Source organism: Taudactylus pleione, unplaced genomic scaffold (genome assembly GCF_031769625.1).
Source record: "Taudactylus pleione unplaced genomic scaffold, aTauple2 ptg000206l, whole genome shotgun sequence".
NCBI classification, from domain to species: domain Eukaryota; kingdom Metazoa; phylum Chordata; class Amphibia; order Anura; family Myobatrachidae; genus Taudactylus; species Taudactylus pleione.
Window position 1 is genome coordinate 4,827,592 of NW_028284608.1, and position 22,219 is coordinate 4,849,810.

The following is a 22,219-nucleotide window of genomic DNA, read 5'->3' on the forward strand; positions in this document are numbered from 1 at the left end:
GGAGCTCTCTTCAGAGAATACCAGTGCTTCTGTGCAGCATTCAGCAAGCGCCAGCATCTCACCTGCTAGGAGCTCTCTTCAGAGAATACCAGTGCTTCTGTGCAGCATTCAGCAAGCGCCAGCATCTCACCTGCTAGGAGCTCTCTTCAGAGAATATAAGTGCTTCTGTGCAGCATTCAGCAAGCGCCAGCATCTCACCTGCTAGGAGCTCTCTTCAGAGAATACCAGTGCTTCTGTGCAGCATTCAGCAAGCGCCAGCATCTCACCTGCTAGGAGCTCTCTTCAGAGAATACCAGTGCTTCTGTGCAGCATTCAGCAAGCGCCAGCATCTCACCTGCTAGGCGCTCTCTTCAGAGAATACCAGTGCTTCTGTGCAGCATTCAGCAAGCGCCAGCATCTCACCTGCTAGGAGCTCTCTTCAGAGAACACCAGTGCTTCTGTGCAGCATTCAGCAAGCGCCAGCATCTCACCTGCTAGGCGCTCTCTTCAGAGAACACTAGTGCTTCTGTGCAGCATTCAGCAAATGCTTACAATCCCCCTGCAGTGTGCTTTCATTAATATCATCATCTCTACTGGGTGTATACCTACTGTGCACACTCCTCAGCTGCTCCAGCAGGTATCAGCATTCCTCCTGCAGAGTATCACACCAGTTACTCCTATCTTTTACTGTGCCAACACGCAGTGCCCCTCACTATCTATACTGTACATCAGCTCACCCCTTTGGCGAGTTCCCTATAGGAACTATTGAATGAGGAGGAGTATTATCAGACTATCTAAATTCGTACACTCCGCCACCAGTCAGACCAGACCAGACAGCTGTTTTTCATCCAAAGTCCACACATATCCTGATCCTTGACAAGTAGTAGGCAGATTATACATATTGGCAGCCTGGAGTGTTGCTGGGCCTTGTGCGCCGGGCATGGTAGTGACTAAAACAACAGCGGATGGTAGCTGTGGTACCCTGTACTATAACAGTGGTGGGGTTGGGTACATTATCTCGGTGGTCAGGATGCCGGCAGTCAAAATACCCACAGTGGCATCCCGACAGTCAGAATCCTGTCGACCAAAGGTAAATTGCCTATCCCTAACCCCTAACCTTCCCTCTAAACATAACTCACCTTTTCCGCAGCCTAACCTTTCCCCCCCCCGCAACCTAACCCTAACCCTTCCTCCCACCTGCAGCCTAACCCTAACCCTCTCCATAGTGCCTAACAGTGTCGTAACTAGGGCAAGGCGAGCGGAGTACGTGCCCTGCTCGCATAGTGCCTAACAGTGGCGTAACTAGGGCAAGGCGAGCGGAGTACGTGCCCTGCTCGCATAGTGCCTAACAGTGGCGTAACTAGGGCAGAGCGAGCGGGGTACGCCCCCCCCTGCACCGCTGGCCACGGTACCGAGCGGCAGCGATGTGTGTGTGAATCAGCAGCCAATGAGGTCATCCAGACTCTCATTGGCTGCTGCTGCTGCATGCACATCACTGCCAGCGCTGGCGGCGATGTGTGTGTTAAACAGCAGTCAATGAGCGTCAGATAGACGCTCATTGACTGCCGCAGCGCCCACTGCAAGAGCTGGCTCCTGCAGTGGGTAATGGGAGACGTCATGACATCTCTCCCATAATGCAGAGCGCGCCAGCCCGGGAGGACTGACGTGCGGATGGCGGCGGGAGCGTGGATTCAGGTAAGAATTTTCACCTTATTGTTTCATTTCAGTGTGTATTTATCGGGGGGGGCTAATGAGGGGACTACTACTGGGGGCACTGCTTCGGGGGGGGGACCACTACTGGGGTCTACTACAGGGGGCACTGCATTAAGTGGGACTCCCAACTGGGGCCACTATAAAGGGCACTGTGTAGGGGGGACTACTACTGGGGGCACTGCATTGGGGGGGCCTACTACTGGAGGGGACCACTACTATTTGGGGCACTGCATCAAGGGGGATTCCTACTGGGGCACTATATAAGGGTCTTACTACTGGGGGCACTGCACAGGGGGGACCACTACAGGGGGCACTGAAAAGGGAGAAGCACTACAGGGGGCACTGCATAGGGGGGACAACTACTGGGGGCACTGTATAAGGTTCACTACTGGGGGGCTGCATATGGGGGATCACTACTGGGGGCACTGTATAAGGGGAACTAATGGTGGGCTGCATAAGGGGGACTACTACAGGGGGAACTGTGTAAGGGGCACTGCATAAGGGGGATCACTACTGGGGGGCCTGTATAAGGTGAACTAATCGGGGCACTGCACAGGGGGCACCACTACAGGGGGCACTGAAAAGGGAGAACCACTACAGGGGGCACTGCATAGGGGGGACAACTAGTGGGGGCCTGCATAAGGGGGACCACTACTGGGGGTACTGTATAAGGGGCACTACTGGGGACCTGCATAAGAGGGACCACTACTGGGGGCATTGTATACCAGGGGTACTATATAAGGGGGACCACTACTAGGGGCACTGCATAGGGGGGACTGCATAAGGGGCACTGCATTAAGGTGCAAATGGAAAAATGTTCCCAGTGACAAGAAAGGGGTGTGTGTCATGTTGACACGCCCCATTTTTCAGTGACCACGCCCCTTGTGACCACGCCCAATTTTCGCACAAATAGGAGGGGGGGCGCTCCATTTTCAAATTTGCCTTGGGCTCCAAATACCCTAGTTACGCCACTGGTGCCTAACCCTACCCCACGCAACCTAACTGACTGAGCTCCGGCAGATCCTAGTGACCGCCATGTCAGTCCTACCTGACAGATGCTGGAGGGAGTCAGTGCAGGAGTGCATTCCTTCCAACAGAGAGACCACGAATGGAAGGACTATTGGCTAAAGTAAAAACAAGCCACAGGCTGCTCAGCACAGGGCAGATGCCCATGGGTACCCGCAGGGACATTTTCACACGGCAGGCAATACTATATACATTTGTGTGGCCCGGCCATGGAGAAGGGGGGAACCTAACAGGCATACTGCATGGTGTGTCTAGTGCTGTAAAAGTACTAGTCTGCCATCCAGTAACCTCCCCCCTTCATATATCACATCAGTGCCATACACCAATGCTTTGCTGCAGCAATTTCCTTAGTGTTGCTCTATATTACTGTACATAGCAGAGCAAAAGGAGAGACTGTGCGGGACAGCAGACAAGTTCCCCATAATCAACATCCCCCTCACCACGCCATGCATGCACAGAGGGGAGCTGGCCAGGCCGGCAATGTGGTCTGTTCCTTTAGTTGTCAGCCAGAAACATTGGAGAGCTGAGCATGACTCAGCTGCCTGGGGAACTTCCATTGCTAGATTAAGGCAAAAGAAGACTTTCTAATACTGTGATAAGTGACTATAAAATATCTCTACTGCCACTAAAATGTATAAATACACCCCATAAAAATGATCTAGGGCACTTCCTCAGCTCATTTGCTGGTGAGCTCTGTACTAACTGATGCCGGTCAGATTACTGTACTTGTCCATTGTCCTTTCTCTGGAAATGTTATTATTAACGACAATTTATGTTCTAGATCAGGGCTATCCAACTGGTGGTACACCAAGAGATTTTGTAGCCCCATTACCCATGACAACCTCCATATCCACCCTGTATAACATCATTTAAAAAAAATATATATATATATCTATATATATATATATATATATATATATATATTGAACCCATAAATGCGAAGTGAGGACATATTGGGCGGGATGTTCTAAAGGAATAATGCTGTAAAAACCCTGTTTTCAGAGTTCTTACTGCATTTCCATATGTACTAAGCCCCGGCCACCCTATTATCGGTTCGGAGGCTAACGCCAGAAAAACCTGACATTACCCTATAGAAGCCTATGGGCTTCTTACCGCATCCCGCACCCGATGCTTCGCCGCCCCTCAGTCGCCCAGCACTGGCCCTTACTCACCTGAGTCTCCTGGTCGCCGGCCCATGCTTCTCCTGGGTCCTCCGTCTCCTCCTCCTCCTAATCTTCCGGGAGCAGCAGGAGCCCGGGCCTTCCTGCACAGGTCACCAGCAGGAAGCTCTTGGGGCTCGGAGGGGGCGGGGTCCCACAGAGACCCCCTCACCCGGCGTTGGGGCAGTTCTTATCGCAAGTGCTGTCCTTTGGTATACTAATCGCATATGTTAGTACATATGTGATTAGTAATGTTGCGGTGACTGGCGGGATGTACACCGCAACCTTAGAACATCCCGCCATACGCTGCCCTCTTCTTGTCATTCCTTGGAAAGCACTAATATAGATGTAGGGCTGTGTAATTTTAGCGTGGAGGCTTCACAAACTCTTATCACTTCAGGGACAGCTAAGTCCATTATACACTAATTACTACTCTAAAATGGCATAATATTGATTTATTTACTTGTGCATTCAACTTAGGGCAGAACTCAATTAGCCACGAAAAGTCCTTTTTGCCTGTTGTACTTTCCGCCACCTTCGTCTGTTTGGGAGGCGAATTCACGGCATGTGCGTCAGAACAGACGAAAACACAAATAGGCAAATGCGTAACAGGCGGAAAGCACTGAATAGAATGGGGGAATCAGTGTGTACCCCAAAATAAGATACACTGACACTGGAAATCATTACAGATGTGTACTATTAGCCCTAATAAATGTACTTTGTGTCCTTAAGTTGTGTTAAAAGCTTTCTAGAAGCTTTTTTGTAAAAGTGGTGAAGAATGATAGAAAACAGTATTTTTTGTAGGAAATAAATAGTCCAGTGAAATTTGGGGTACTTGAAATGGGTGCTAGCATATTTTTATGTCTCTAAAGTGCACTTTTAAAAAATTTGAAAAATCCACCTGCTGCAGGCGCCTGCAATCGTAAAACACCTGGTATATCCAAACAGCCCCCAAGAAACCTATTTCGCTAGTTTTTAACCTTGTACCCCCCACTTTTTTTAGTTTTCGCCCCAAACATGACATGTCTTTTATGGGGTGTTCTGCGGTTATTTTTTTTTCCGGCTGATTTGACCTTTGGGGGGGTGTCCAAAGGGTTCCAAATCAATTCCCCATATTTGCACCCCAAAGTAGAGATTTTGCACTTTGGGTCTCATTCAGACCCGCTCGCGAGCGCTGAGCGCTCGCAAGCGGGTCAATGTTTCCCAAATGCACATGCGCACGACGGAGGCTGCTCCATCGTGCACATGCGCGAGACCCAACGAGCGACGGGTAAGCCGTCGCTCGGGGTCTTGCACCAAAGGGGGCGTGCTGTCGATGGTGAGTGACAGCACGCCCCCTTTGGTGGGCGTGCCGGGGGCGTGGCTGCCCAGACGGAGGCGTTCCCATGGGAACGCCTACCGTCTGGGTCTGGCCCCACTGACATCACTAGTGATGTCAGTGGGAGTGTTTTTGGCTCTGATAGAGCCAAAAGCACTCCGGGCTTGCGGCAGACGAGACCCTACCACAAGGGTCTCGTCGCAAGCCCGATGGTCGCGATGGTCTTGACCATCGCAACCATCTTTTTGGCCGCTCGCATAAGCTGTGGGTTGTCACCCACAGCTATGCGAGCGGCCAGGAGGCCGCTCCAATTTGAGCTAGGACGGCCCTGATTCAGAGCGAGCGCTCTGGTCAGAGCGTCCGGCTCTGAATCAGGCCCTTTGTCTGCCTGCCATTCATTGGAGAAACTTTTCCACCTGTTGCAGTGCATTGAGTTTCCGCTTAGGCGAAATCATCCTGGAATTGAATTTGGAGATGAGTCACGGACAGGCAAAAAGCGGCAGTAGGCAAAACTTTTTCGCCGATTACAGCTTTTCGTGTCTAATTGAATCCGGCCCTGAGTTCAAAGCATATGCCCACAATGGGGCTCATGCTGAGTTGGGCATTAATTACGTCTAAATCCCCATTGCAAAATATGCCTTAAAAAATGTGTATTTTGCTAGGTTTGCTGCACTGCTACTAATAACTGATAGTAAAATCAATATACACATCTCACCTTCCAGTTTAAAAGATTACAATATAATATTAATATTACGGAGCAACTGCTAATATTGCTGTAATAATGCATGCCTTAGCATATATGGGAGGGATTCAGATGTATTCAGCCAATCAGAAGCGGCTGCCACTTGTCCTCATCAGTTTGCATTCTGCACTAAGGGTCACAGGACCTGCAAGTGATCCACCTCTATACAGGGGCATATGCATATGTTTGCTAGTCACCATGGCATGCATTTTGTGTGAACATGACCTTACTGTATTTTGGCTATGCCTGCATGCTCCCTCCAACCCCTGTCCTGGCCCGCTTGGCGCAATGAGTCTTAAACGTGAAACGCGTCTCAGTTGACACACGTAAGAATGTGTAAGAATTTATTGTGCTCATGCGCAATACATTAAAGTGCAAGTTGAGGCTCAAAAATTATTTTGGGTCCAACTCACATGGGCCCCAATATGTTTTGCACACAGAGAGGTGGATGTGCTTACAGGCTTTGTGCACCAAGTTATAAACGTATCACATCAAAGAGAAGGGAAAATAAGTGGAACCTGTTTTCTCAGCATTGCAACTCGATCAAGTCATTTAGCAGGTGAGACCAAGCCTTCAGAATAATAGAGAACACTCATGTTGCTCATGTACTGGGAAACAGGAGACTTTGAACCAATGCTAATAGAGGTAAAACCTTTTCACATGAGAGAGACCACTTCTCAGTCTTTAGTCGCCATGGGTCATCTTGTGTTAATGGGTTGGTTCTCTTTATTATTTGTTGAACCACAAAGCAGGCATTAATCTAGCACGCCAAGGCAATTCTCTAGAATGAACCAACCACATGTGTTACACTTTCAGCAACTTGCATTTTGGCTTTAGTTCACATTTTCGTTGAACAGAAAACTACTACCTTTAATTTGGTCAATCCACAACAGCAGATAATTTAATCTGTTTACGCAAGAAAGCATAAAAATAAAAACATTTTATACTGAAAACATTCAAATTATTTTAAAATGACAACATTTTTCAATGAAAAATATAAACTGGTGCTAAGTCCCTGTTATATCATGCTCTCACAATCAATTCCAAATTTCTGCCACGGCTAAGATTATTTAAATCATGAAGCCTTATATGATTAAGCCAAACCCAGTTTCCTTTATCCAAATAAAAATCTGTATTGCAGATGTAATGGGGGGCATCGACTAGACGATTTTATCCCTGTCCAACCTCTTAACGATTTTCCCTTGAAGTTTCCCTTGAAATATGATCTTCCTCTCTGAACAATTTGCAAAAGATTTGCAAAAGATCTAACAATAAACTATGTTGTTTTAATCTGTGACTGAGAGCTTTCAGCTATAGTGGGCAGACAGTGGTTCATCGTTTGATCGTTCAGCGTGAACGATGTGTAAACGATTTGTAAGCAATCAAGTGAAATTGACCTGCATGTTCAGTCGATGGAGGGGACGATCAAACGACCAGCGGGAGCGCGCATCGTACATCGTTAGAAACAATTACTGCACGATTTGCAAACGATGTTCAAATGATGTTTGAACGATTATCGAATGATTATCGAACGATTTTATCATTATCGTTCAATCGTTCAACTTTATCGTCTAGTGGATACCCCCCTTAAGGCTTATACCAAATTCACAGGCACGTGAATTCATAAGAACACAGAGACTTAAAATGTATTAAATTATGTTTAATATGAGAAACTACTTTCAATGCTTAATGGATACTCAAAAACAAAACTTTTGGATACTTCTAGAAATCTGCTCTGTAGATTATGGCAATATAAACCCTAAAGACAAAGCCCAACGAGCTTGTCTGGGGCTGATTTTGATGTTTTCAATGTCCAATAAATAAGTAAGATCTGTAAAAAACGTAACACAATTGCTTGGGCCTTCCAATCAATGCTGCTGCTCTCCAAAGTCCAATTGTATAGCCAACAATCCCCTGTTCCCTACATCATAATTAATTTCAGCTATGGATAATTTACATGACAAAAAGGCACCATGATGCAATGTATTATCCACCACGAGACAATATGGTTCAAGCCTCTATATCTGATGTATCCACCTAGTATATTTGGGTACGTAACATAAACTAATTAGCAATATAGGCCCTCATTCAGAGCCACTCGCTATCGGCAGTACGCTCGTTCCGAGCGATGTTCGCACATCTGCGCATGCGTACGGTTTTTAGTACGCATGCGCGAACCAGTCAGTGCGGCCGAAAATCATTTGTACGCAATATAGCGAGTGCCTGCTATTTTGAATGACAGAATGAGGCGTATGTGGGTGGTAACAGGGGAAGGTGCTTGAAAACGGGGAGTGGAGATCCGATCGCAGGCGTGCTTAAAGGTCAAAACGGGCGTTTTATGGGTGTGCATAATTAATATAGCAGCGTCAATGACCACGTCACTTGGTTTTTTTTAACTCAGAACTGCTCGCAAAATAGCGGTTGAAAAAACCAACCACAAGAATAGCGAGCAGTTCATATCCTGTTCGATGTACTCGATTAATCTAATAAATAGCGGACATGACGTATGGTGCGAGCGGCCAGGGGGCGTTTTTAAGAAATAAAAGAGCGTATGTTTTGCTCGCTCATTCAGACTTAGAGGTGTGAACAGACTGCAATGTGCGAACAGATCATTTGCATAGCCACCCCTTGTTTTTGAACGAACGAACGCAAATAGTGAACGGCTCTGAATGAGGGCCCTAGAGTGTACATAATGGGGATGTTGCTCAATGTGTCCCAATTTGCCACGTGAATTTTTAAAGTTTGTTTTTCTATAGACACAACTGCTTGCATTTAACGCTAGCAATGAAAACAGAAATACCTTTATAGCATTAGCAGAGAGATTGCTTGCAATCAACTGGAAAATATGGGAACATATTATTTAAAAAGAATACTTAAGGATAAATAATTTAAATAATCCTTTATTGTTTGTAATTTGTCATCTTTTGGCCATAAGGCAATTTTAGATTGACGTTTCAGTCTAAATTTGTCTGGACTTAATTGCTACTTCAAGGCAGGCAGCCAACAATAGCCCATTGGTCACTCACTGAGAATAATTTTATATTTACTTTTATCACATTGATATATTGGTGCTGTAAGACAGTCTCTTCTTCAGGGGCTATAACATGTGGCAGCTCAATAGAATGTCACTACCACACTTGTCAACAATTATTAACCCTGCGTCAGGCGCACCTCTGGAACTCCCAGGTTCAGGTGCAGTGCGCCTGACAGGCGCCTGTTATAAAATAGTCATTAGCACCTAATGAACTCAATTCTAACGCACTTATGGAGCGTACACACGGTCAGATTTGTCAGACTTGTCAGATTTGTCAGATGAACGACTGAACGACTAAACAATTTGAACGTTTTGACCAAAGTTTTGAACGATTTGAACGATTGAACGATTTTTGACTGCATTAAAATGAATGGAATCGTCCAAGTCTGACTGCAAACCCATCAGATGTCAGATATCGTTATCTGACAAACGGGAACGCGCATCGTTGATCGTCCATCGTTCAGGCATGTCAGATATGAACGATTTTCCTTCAGATATGAACGACTGAACGATTTTTAAATCGTTATCGTCCATATCTGAAGAAAAAATCTGATCGTGTGTATGCACCATTAAAGTGATAAGTGACCTTCATTAGGAAGTACAAAGAGAGAATATATGGAAATCTGATTCAGAAAACCACATTTATTAACCTTAAAGCAAGTACAAAAAAAAACAACAAAATTTTAAGAGGCGCAGTGTGCCTAAGAGGCCACCCTGGACAAACCTACATATTTCCACAAAATACCCACAACCTTTGTAATTTTCATTCAAAAATGAGCAAAATATACAAAATTGTGAGAAAATAAAAATAAATACGCACCTTCAAAAGTATTTGAGTTCAGGTGCAATGAGCCTGAGAAGCCACTCCACGCAGGCGGCAGGAAAACTGACTAGGAGGGTTTCAAACAGCACCTAGAGATAGGAAGGTACTAGGAGGGGCAGGCCCCTGCGCCCCTTTGCGGCGGGGGGGTGAGCGAGAACAGCTTTGTGGCGCCTGTCAGGCCAGCTGCGCCTGACGCAGGGTTAAAGGAGAACTCCACGGAAATCCTAAACAGTTTGCAATGGGTCTAGTTCAATCAATTTAAAATAATACTTATATTTAGTAGTAGACAGTTCTGCCAGTTCACAGAAAATGCAAGTGGCTGACGTACAATGCTAGCGGTGTTGCCTTTTACAGGAATCGGAGACTCTGGAAGTTTTGGGGAACAGATCCAATAAATCTTGTTACCTCCGTGCAATATCATGTTTCTCTTTATTTTGGATGGAGTTTATGACTGCCATGGGGCAGAAATGGTGCCACCCCCAGGGACCTGCACTCTGCAATGGCACCACTCGCACACCTCTAGTTATGGCCCTGCCTTTCCCTAAACACAATCAGCTATAGCCCACATATGATATAGACTGTCACAGTGCACCTAGACCCGGTGCTCACTTACCAGGTCTGGCGGCGCTGGTCTGCCCGGGCTGCAGTGCTCCTACTGCGAGCGGGTGTTCAGCCACACCCGCCACGGTGATATGATGGCGGATGGCACTTCCTCCTGCTGGCTTCTCCCCGCTGTTTTACAGGCGGCTGCAGCTCCCACAGGGGCTCACGCAACGACCTGTTCGAAATTTAAAGGGGAATGCGTCGAATGTGACATCACGTTCGGCACCAAATTTGAATCTCCTCCCTATGAAAGGGAGCACTGACAAGCATATGGGGACTACAGCCAACATCGGAGATATCAGTGATCTCTCCTGCATTACCACTGTGATGAATACCTCCGATAATTGGATTTTACAGATGGAAGTGATCATTGGATCACTTAATTTTTTTTTTATTACATATTTGTAAACTAGAAGGCTTTGCATCATGAAACTCCAAGTGCTACATATGTATTGAGTATGGGCTCCAAGACCCAGTTACTAATATATAGTACTGTGAGCCAGGGCCGTCTTAACAGCAGTGTGGGCCCTGGGCAAAGCAATGCATTGAGGCCCCTACCCACCCATTCACGGGAATAACAATTTCAACAGTCAATAAAATTAAACCTTTAGATTTATTAGTGCTTTCAACAAAATCAATGTTTACAAAAAACGATGTAAAGTGAGGATTACGGACTCCACCTCCCTCTTCCCTTCTCCAGCTCGCAGTGCAGTTCCTGTGATTCGAGGTGCCTCCCCCTCCCTCCTTAATCCGGCTCTGTGGCGGCAGACTGGGAGGCAGGTAGAGAATGCTAACAGTAAAAGTCTAAGCGCCAGTGATGGTGTAGTGCACTCCTACCCTAGCTGATATGTCCTGCTGCACACCGACTGGAGGTATGCCACACCTCCAACAATATACAGAAAAAGAAAGAATGTAGGTGGCGCTGAGACACACAACCAAGGGTATTGTTGAAACTTTAATAAAAAGTATGTATCGTAATTGTAACAATAAAAATAGTAAATGTAACTCCCGGGAGTACACAAACAGCAACAATTGAGCGACAAAAAGCAATAAAATAATAATAATGTTACTAATTCCACCAATATAATCCAGTCCAGTTTGTGTTACTCCCAACTATAATATTCCCATACTGTAATAGCTAATTGGGCTAGGGACCAGTTCTTATCTCAGTGAATTGCTGATTCTTGTATATGGATGGTAAGTCACTGAAAGCAATAGCAATAATACTGGATAACCTGGTAGCGCATGTGTAGGTAAGCACTGAAGAGTCTCAATGTTCCGGTAAGTAAAGTGAGTATATCAAACTACTGAAAGTATCAGCTGCTGGGTAAATGGTCGGTAAATGACCCATAGTACTCACTAATCCTGTATAGCAAAGCCGCTCCAGCCGCTGCAGTATGGTGAAGATTCCTCCGGGCGCAGACTGCTGGCGTCCCTCTCCACGAGACTCCCGTCCGCAACTCCTTGGTGTGTCATTTATTGGTACTTTCAACAAAATGAATGTTTACAAAAAACGATGTAAAGTGAGGATTACGGACTCCACCTCCCTCTTCCCTTCTCCAGCTCGCAGTGCAGTTCCTGTGATTCGAGGTGCCTCCCCCTCCCTCCTTAATCCGGCTCTGTGGCTGCAGACTGGGAGGCAGGTAGAGAATGCTGCCTGGCCGCCATGATTGTGTGTAATTCACAATCAGAGTGGCCGGGGAGCACCTTTCTTTGTCTGCCTCTCAGCCAGCTGCCCTATGCACATAGAGAAAGCGGCCACACACTCCATGTAGTTACCCCCTGGTCCAGCCTGTTCCTGCTCGAAGGCCCCTAGAATCGTGGGGCCCTGGGCAGCTGCCCAGTGTGCCCATACATTAAGATGGCCTTGCTGTGAGCAGTCAAACAAGGCTCTTATATTATATGTCATAAACCCCAAAGAATGTGTATGAGGAAGATGCAATTGATTACCCTGGACTATTACGCTGGTACTGCAGTGTGCTTGGCTCAGCCAGAAGCATTTTTTTTAAACAGAGTTGACAGTCAATCGGTGCAAATGATAATGAGCATGCAGGCAGGGAAGACGGCAGTGAGCGCTGCAGCTGCAAGCAGAATGAATGCAAACGTCTCTGACTGTATGTGAGCAGTGAGACGCTGAGCAAAAATAAACCAGGCAGTCCAAAGTCAGTGACTCTATTTTTGTAAACAACCTCATTATACCATAGAAGCCAAACACAGGGCACAGGCATACTCAGGAGGGCGAGGAGCAGACCTGCTATCAGGGGATCATGGGTAACCTAATAGATGACTCCAAAGACTAATGATGGGAATATATCCGGCACTTGATTTAAAAACTGGGCCTGCTCACTGTAGCTTGCTTGTCGCTGTGTAGAAGAGCCACTGGAAAGGCAGACAGCTTACAATGCTTTGATTTTTAAATGGTTTAAGAATGAGGATGTTGCCTATCCAGTGAGTATTGGTGGCCAACTGTGACAATTCAGAGTCCAGGTAATATCCATTATCTACTAGACAGCTCCTAGCAATGATGAAACAGCTGGGCGGCCCTGAGCCAATAGTGACCCAGGGGCCTATTCATCATCACTTATTTTTCACAAAACCATGTGAAAATTAACATTTTCACATACTATTGTAAAAAATAAATGTCAGGGCCATTCATCAAGTTCGGAAAAAGCATTTTTTTCGGAACTTGATGGTGTTACCGAACGCCATCCTGAGATGGAGTTCAGTCCCAATAATCTTCACAGGCTGCTAATTACAGATTTACAGGGCAGCCACAGCTGCAGAGGAATTTTTTCAGATCCCACTAGCTGTATCTCTCTCTTTACCTTTCCCAGGCAGGTCCATCCTCCTGCTGCAGCCTCTACTGCAGGGGCGCCGGGGGACTGTGGCGGCGTGGAAGGGGGGGAAGGAGTTACATACAGCGGCAGTCAGTGGGACGGAGAGACCTCCTGCGGAGATGGGGGAGAGTGGTGAGTGGATAATGTCCGGCGGGGGAAGGTCGGCCGTGGGGGGGACAGACACTGGGGGTGGTTACATACAGAGGCAGTGTCCCACTGGAGAGACATCCGGCGAGGAAGGAGGAGAGTGGTAGTAACGTCCAGAGAGGGGAGGACGGCTGAGGGTGAACAGACAGCGGGGAAGGATTTACATGCAGCGGCAGTGGTGGCCGCTGGGGGAAAGGGGTTTTGAGCTGCAAACATGGCTGCAGAAGGGGGAAAGTGGCTAGAGCAGTAGGGGCGGTTGGCGGGGTAAGGTGGCCGCTGGTGGGCTGGGACAGGTGGGGGAGGGGGGTGTCTGAGGGGAGACACAGGGCTGTGGCTGCAGGCTGGAAGAAGGGTGAAATGGGGCTGCGGGCTGGAAGCGGAGGCAGCATAGCTAAAAGGAGGAAAGTATCATAATTCCAAAAAACTGACTCAGCAAAAAGAGCATTTTTTCTGAACTTTTACTTTAGGCAAGGAGGCATGATGAAGGAGGCATGATGAAGGAGGCATGATGAATGAGGCATGATGAATGAGGCATGATGAAGGAGGCATGATGAAGGAGGCATGATGAAGGAGGCATGATGAAGGAGGCATGATGAAGGAGGCATGATGAAGGAGGCATGATGAATGAGGCATGATGAATGCCTCCGAATGGTTATTTGAACTCGCAGCGAGTTCAAAACATAATTATCACAAGTGATAATTATGTAATGGTGAATAGGCCTGGGTGTGTACATTGTGCGGGAGGACGACTGCTTTAAAGCCTAATTTTAGACCTGTATTGTGTCTATTAGATTAGAGGAGTACTCTGAATACTGGCTACAATATTGCAGTCCTGTTGTTTACACTAATCAACATTAGTCTGATTTGTGTATTATACAACCAACTGGAATCTGCTTTAAACACTAGAAACAGGTCTGCTTTATATATTAGCTATAGTCAGACTTATATTTTACATACAAGAAGGGCCGTAGCTATGATAGTGCGGTCGGTGCCATCGCACAGGGCACCACAGGTCAGGGGGCGCTGTTTGGGCCTGTCATTTCTGTTTATTATCATTCTTGCTTGTAGCTTCCTCTTATTTCATCCCCAACATCTCCTGGTTTCCCCTATCTCTTCCCTGGCCCTTCCCCATGAAGCCATGGCCCTTTTTTGAGTGCATTATGTCCCTTTGAAAAATGAGGGGGCGCCAATGCTCTTTCTGGCACAGGGCACCAAAAAGTCTAGTTACGGCTCTGCATACAAGCCACCAGACGGGGTCTCCTTTGTACACTAGTCACCAACATGGTCTTTGCATTGTACAACTGACTGTTCATTTGTACAGTAGAGAACAGCTTGGAGATTTGTTTTATAACCTAGCCACCAGATGCAAGAATCGCCATGCCGTGATGTTCTTACTTAGCCGTTCCCCTGATCCCTTGCGCATGCAAAAACATTACCTTATCTCACCAGCTGCCTATGCTTCAAAATAATACAGCTCCTATGCTGATCCCCGTATCAATCTAAAAGATCTATATGAGACCACCAATTGGGCATCCCTACTGTAGTCCGAGCTGCATACAGGCTCCAAGTCCTGAACAGGAGGCCAACTAGCACCATAAAATCTTGGCTACCTCCAACATCTAGCATGTGCTGCTGCATAGCAGATATAAATAAAACTAGAGACGTGCGCCGACCCCCGTGTTTTGGTTTTGAATCCGGATTCATCTTCGTGGTTTGGTTTTTGTTTTGCAAAACCACCCTCACGTGTTTTGGTTTTGAATCTGTATTTAAAAAAACAAACAGCTAAAATGACGTCATGTTGACCTGTTAGCATGTAACCCAAAACCCGAGTTCGGTTTATAAATCCGGGTTCCAAACCGCGGGAAGATCCAAACCAGGACTCGATTCGACATGGTACCCCAAACTCGGACTCGGTTAAAATCAGAACCCCTAAATTCGGTTGTTGTCGGTCCTCTGAGAACCGGAGCCGCACATCTCTAAATAAAACAAGTAGACCTGTTGTTCCCTTGTACCCACTGGACCCAAAGTGGTGCCTAGGTCATACTTGCCGACATCTCTGCAGCCCCCTCCGGGAGAGGACTGCCAGGTCGGTCCAGCAGGGAGGGTGGGGGCGGTCCAAGTAGGCCGAGCGGGGTCATGCCGATGCGATCACGTCATCGAAGCAGTCCTGGGAGAGGAGGCAAGTATGGCCTAGGTTGCCAACTGGTGACGCACCCAAGCAGCAAAGAACAGCTTGGCTTCTAAGCACAAGTAAATACAATGTTAAACCACTCACTTCCTGCTATAGTGTGGTGACATTTACATACTTGTTGTTTACTATTATTATCGACTCTCTTCTAAGAGGGAATCGTGTATTAAATATAGTTGGATCATAGTGCAATATAAGACAAAAAATGACCTACAGGTACATACTAAACCAGGGGCGTATCTATAATGGGTGCAGGGTGTGCGGTGCACACGGGCCCCAGGTCCAGGGGGGCCCGCATTGCTCACCTTGCACCCATATTATCTAAAACGTTTCTTTCCGAAGTCCCGCGTTGGGTCTCAGCGCTGCTTAAAACGCAGGAAAATGGCCACCGTGGCCATTTTTTCAGTGTTTTGCGTGTGCGCTGGGAGTAAATCGCTGGGAAAATGGTGGCCGTGACATTTCCCCAGCGATCTGCACATGCGCAGTAGACTTTGGGCACACTCTAGTGCCCAGAGTCTACTGATTCTGCGGTGGCTGGCCAGCCAGGGGTGAGAGGAGGGGACCCGTGACAGTGGATGCACACGAGCCCCCTCCAGTGGCAAATGCAGGATTTTGATAGGGGGGTTTCCAAATCCTTGTTTACGGAAACAATGAAAAAACATCTACCACAAACGAAAAGTTAGATAGACAGATAGATTGATAGATAGATATATAGAAACTGTAAATAGAAACAGCTTACACAGGATTTAGGACCACTACAGTAAAATATACCACTCAGTCTATGATGGGGTACACACACACTGACTGACACAGACACACACCTCTATCACTTAGAAACATGAATGCGCAGGCAAATAAATACAGCCAGCATGATTTATTAAAGACCCCCCTCCCCACAGTAGTGGTCCCCCTTATGCAGTGGCCCCAGTAGTGCCCCTTATATAGTGCCCCCAGTAGTAGTCCCCACCTATTCAATACCCCCAGTAGTGCCCCCAGTAGTAGTCCCCCTTATGCAGTGGCCACAGTAGTGCCCCTTATAAAGAGCCCACAGCAGTAGTCCCCCCTATGCAGTACCCCCAGTGGTAGTCCCCCTTATGCAGTCGCCACAGTAGTACCCCTTATATAGAGCACGCAGTAGTAGTCCCCACTTTGCAGTGCGCCTTATATATAGCTCCCAGTAGTAGTCCCCCCTGTGCAGTACCCCCAGTAGTAGTCCCCCCCTTTGCGGTGCCCCTTATATAGTGCTGACAGTAGTAGTACCCCCTATGCAGTGCACCCAGTAGTAGTCACCCCTATGCAGTTCCCCCAGTAGTAGTCCCCCCTATGCAGTGCCCCCAGTAGTGCCCCCAGTAATAGTCCTCCCAGTAGTAAACCTTATGTAGTGCCCCCAGTAGTTGTCCCCCTTATGTAGTGCCCCCAATAGTAGTCCCCCTATTCAGTGCCCCCAGAACGGGCCACCACCCTATTCAGTGCCCCCAGTAGCTGCCGCCCCTATACAGCGCCCCCAGTAGCGGCTACCTCCTCTATGCAGTGCCACCAGTAGCGCCCCCCCCATACAGTACCCCTAGTAGCGGCCACCCCCCTATACAGTGCTTCCAGTAGCGCCCCCCCCTTACAGTGCCCCTTACATATACACACACAAAAAGTTAAATAAACACAATTTACCTGAATCCCCGCTCCTGCCGCAACCGCCGATGTCCGCTTCTCCCGGCCCGCTCTGCAATATGGGAGAGACGTGACGTCTTTCCCATCATCTGCTGCGGGGGGAGCCGGAAGCGGAGCTCATGAGTGAGCTCCAGCCAGCTCCCTCCGTCGACGCAGCAGCCAATGACAGTCTGGCTGCTAAGATAAACACACCGCCGCCTTGTAGTACGAGTGTACTACCCGGTGCCGGCGGCGATGGTTGTTAGTGTGGTCTACACTACACTTAGTGATCGGCGGCAGGGCGGGTTTCTGGGTACTGAGAAACCCCCCCTCTCTGCGCGCCTGCCCTCCTCTCTAAAGACACCCCTGTACTAAACACTTGCTCTAGAAATTGTGCATTTTCATGTGTTTAAAAATCTAGAATTTCAAGTAATAATAATAGAAAATATATCAATAGTAACATCATTTTGGGAACATTTCATTTTGGGATCATTTCCTGGAACGGTACCCTGCTGCCAGGATCGCTGCTGCAGTGCCACCGGAGCGTACTTTAGATGCTCCAAACAGGCACCCTGCAGCCTGTACTGCTGATCGGAACATCCTCAGGAGGCTCCGGTCAGTGCTGCAGATACCGGTGCTGCCAGCCCCGCCCCCTCTGCGTGATGTAATGACGTTATGTGCGCTGGTGGGAACAGGTCTAAATCAAATATTTATGGTCCATGTGACAGGCAAAACCATAGCTGTGGCCGCCAGTCATAACATACCTGTCCACCACCACATATCTGAACCTAAGGATAACATGAAAGCACAATTTACTTCATTTAATAATGATTGGAGAATTTCTCAATAAAGCCCCCATTGATTAAGTATTCACCTCTTATCACCAGAGCAATTCAGCATTCATAGTTGCTCCGAAAAGCAGCTTTCCCTGCGATCAGTAACACTGCTACTTCTGTATCAGCGTTACTTACATGTCCCATCGCCAGCTTCTGCGTATGCGTGACCGAAGGTTGGGGAAGCAGTGAGGAGGCAGAGGAGGGATCTGCACGGATCCCTCTTCACATCCCTGGATCTGAAGATGCCGTTTGTTCTCGCAGGCAAACTCCGAAAACGTTTTTGATGAATATCGGGTGGTCCTATTGGACCCCTGATGATGAATGGCCCGTTACCTTATATATGAGGTACCGTTAACAAATGCTGATACTCTAGGGTGCCGTGATTCAAGGAGGTTTGGAAACCACTGGCTTAGACTACAGTAACGCTCTCATCCTGCTTTGGACTAATATGTCTGTCTTTTTACAGGAAAGCATGGCTGAGCAAAGTGGGCAGTCCCAGTTCACGGATCGATAGGACCGTATTTGCTGATGAAAAGGAGATCCCCAAGCTTCAGTTTAATGGATTCAGCACCAGATACTGAACAAACCAATAATACATTTAGTGCCTAATAATTAGAAAAATTTAAATAACATAAAGATAACAGAAAAGGTGGTTTTAGTAGAATGTCCGACTGACTAACAAGCTCAAACTTTCCTCAGTGCATTGTTCCTTGGTTAGAAGTCCAGCGTTTATACTTCCATTGCTATGACCTGCAGAATGTATTACCCTAGATTTATTTATGACTTTTAAGCAATGCACTTGTTCTTGTATTGGGGGCAAAATGTAAAATGTATTTGGGCAAATTTATGTTAAATTGAAATATACAAAACGGCATGAGATCCCAGCTGTCAGCGTCCTGACACCCATAAGGGAACTAAGGTAAGACTAATCCTTACCCCTAACCCTCCCTCCCCAATGCCTAACCCTAACCTCCCCTTAGTGCATAAACCTAACCTTCCCCTCCCCACACCCTAACCTAACCTTCCCCCCTAGTGCCTAAACCTAACCTACCCCCTGGTGCCTAAACCTAACCTCTCCCTCCCCACACCCTAAACCTAACCCCCCCTCCCTGGTGCCTAAACCTAACCTACCCCCTGGTGCCTAAACCTAAACTCACCCTCCCCGCACCCTAAACCTAACCTTCCCCCCTAGTGCCTAAACCTAACCTACCCCCTAATGGCTAACCCTAACCCCGGATCCCTAACTCTTCCCCTAATGCCCGATACTTACCTTCGAGATGATGGCAGTCGGGATCCTGACGCTTTCGGAATTTCGACCGTTGGCATCCCGCATGGCGAGATGCTGACTACATCCCATACAAAACTATGTCATGCAAAACTTTATTTTTTTTTTTTGTGGGTGTCGAAGAATGCTGCTTCGAAAGAGCTCTGAGAATTATTACAGTATAAATGCCTCTCAGGGCTACACTGCTGCATAGTGGTCTAAAAGACCCCACTATATTTTATGAGTGATAACAGACAGTGACAAATTTGAAACAGAACAAAGGAAAGCTTGTGACAAAGGGCCTCATTCTGAGTCAGACGGATCCCTCCTCACGGAGGCCGATAGCGAGTATTACAATACAGCACCTGCACAGAAGCCAATTTACGCATTGTTGTAGTCCTACAATTGATTGTGAATCGGGCGGACTTCTGCTGGATCTCGCGTTGTGTGAAATGAGCTGAAAATGGGCGGAAGCTGAAAGGCAACACGTAAAAGATCTGTCTCGTGGGCGTGTAGCTAAAGCTCCATTCTATTCTGATTCAGGTGTACATGGAAGGGACTCCTGCATCCTGCTTGAAGATACATGGATCCTCGACGCATTTACGCTGCATGGAATCTGGCATTAGCATAATGTAGTAAATCGGGTTTTCGTAGCTTCACGCAATTTTGCGTCCATCTCAGAATCAGGCTGAAAGTGTGTGTGTCCATGTCAAATTGCTTAGGTTATATTTCGGAGCCCCGATGTCAAAAAGCTTTTAACAGACACGTCAAATTCATTTTCAGGTCTTGATTTTAACATCTATGAGTAGGCTCCATGAGACTTGTCCAGACCCATGCTGAGACAATGTTTTTGTGAAAAGCAAGATTTGGACTGTGTAGTGTTTGTTCATAATCTGAGTTAACATTAGGGCTCCCTTGTGTACTGGTTATGCAACAGACAACCACACTTGTATTTTACTTTTTTCAAAATTAAGGTGGGTATCCAATTAGCCCTGATAACCCATTTTTCTCCGAGAAGTTTTCACCGGAGAAAACTTTTCTCCAAAAATGGTTATCGGGCTATCCTATTAGTTGCGGTTTTCGCATATGCAATAACTGGTATAGGAATTATCGTGAATTTCGTTTAAGTTGTGCAAAACCCCTATTTTTGGCTAAAAATGTCAGGACTTGGTGCAGAACCATTGGGACACCCTCCTTAATGATTAATTAGGCAAAAATATTTTTTTATTAGCTTAATTTGGCCAATAATGACATGTAATTTTTGGGGTGTAAAAGTAAAAAGTGTTGGAAAATGGGTTTAAACTAATGAGACAGGTATATGGGGGGGCACTGTATGGATGGGACAGGTATCTGGGGAGGCTGTATGGATAGGGACAGGTGTTTTAAACATTGTAGGTGCAAGTGACAGGTGTATTTAAAAAAAAAAAATGAAATGCCCTATGACATAAAAACATACTTACACCCATTTTAATGTACCCCTAATGTAACTACAGCATTTATTTTGCCCCAAAAATATTGTTTTCTCTCATTTTCTCACTGTTAGAGAAAAATGCATATAACAGCCATTTGACACAATTTAAGAACCCCCAAATCCTTGGCTTATGGCCACTAACACACTTCTATACCATTACCTTACATTAGTTTACCTTTTTTTGGGGTACAGGCTGATTTCCCCATTTTCACCTGTACTCATCGCCGGTCTTCCATTCAAGAGCTATCAAGCAAATTTGTTATCTCCAGTTTTGCAACAGGATAGCACGATAAACGGGAGCTTGCATACATGCAATAAGCAGCAAACTCGGGAGAGTGGTCCGAAAAGGTTTTCTCCAGTGAAAACTTATCATTATCTTGGCTAATTGGATACCCCGCTAAGGGGTAAATTTACTAAGATGGGAGTTCTATTAAGAAGTGATGTTGCCCATACAACCAATCAGATTCCAGGTATTATCTTCTAGGAGGTGCTAGATAAATGAGAAGTAGAATCTGATTGGTTGCTATGAGCAACATCACTTCTTAAATAGAACTCCCATCTTAGTAAATTTACCCCTTGGTGCCAGTTGTGTTTCCAACAGTTTTCACCCAAACTGTTGAACAAATATTCACAATGCACAGAAAAACAAGCACAGTCATTGACTGACAGGGTGGGTGGCTGGTAAGCAGAAGGGCAATTACCTTCAGGGCCACTTCTGTATTCAGGGTGATGATGCCTTGTTGCTTAGTATACTCATCTTAGCAAAGTGCTATAACTGTAAATGTAAAGACTCAACTCAAAGTGTCCAATAAGCATCACAAATGATTTAATTAATAGACTACATCACAGGATAAGAGTGATTGCCATCTAGATGACTATCATGCTAGATAAGACAGATGTTAAACTGTCATGTGTAGCTTTCTCAGGCATATGACTAGTTACCAAATTATATTACACATGTTCCTCTCCTACCTGGAGCTCTCCCCTTGTCATACTCCCCTGGCACCCCATCCCTCCTGGCACCTGTAGTCTCCCCTCCTAAGGTGGCAATGAGAAATTGTGTTATTCTCTGATTTGTTTGTAACAAGATGCCTTTAAAATAAAAACAAGATAAACACCAAATTATATGGAGTTTGTGATTTTTTTCACTGATATATTTATTTCTTTGCCTCTAAAAAACACACACATGCAGTAACTGAAAGGACATGACTTGTGTCCAATCTAGGTGTAATAATAGTTGCACGCCTGTCTTCCATAGCTGTAGTTTCTTCCCTGCCAAAACACTAGTGAGGAAGCACCTTTGAATGCGAAGGCAATAACCATAGATGGATAACCCCTCCTACGCCTTAAGGGGTAAATTTACTAAGAATTGTGTTTGGGGTGAGATTAAACTCAAATAGGTTCCCACAAACACGCATGAGTTTTCCCAGACCA

The 22,219-nt window shown here is 46.4% G+C and overlaps 1 protein-coding gene across 1 annotated transcript in view; it reads left to right on the forward strand.

Annotated features, from left to right (window-relative positions):
- Positions 1–21,910, forward strand: part of ACYP2 (acylphosphatase 2) — a 219,756-nt gene extending 197,846 nt beyond the window's left edge. Inside the window, exon 4 of the mRNA XM_088478068.1 lies at positions 18,517–21,910. Coding sequence (XP_088334194.1) covers positions 18,517–18,631 — 115 coding nt within the window. The 3' untranslated portion in view covers positions 18,632–21,910. The remainder of the gene's footprint in view (positions 1–18,516) is intronic.
- The last annotated feature ends 309 nt before the right edge of the window (positions 21,911–22,219 follow it).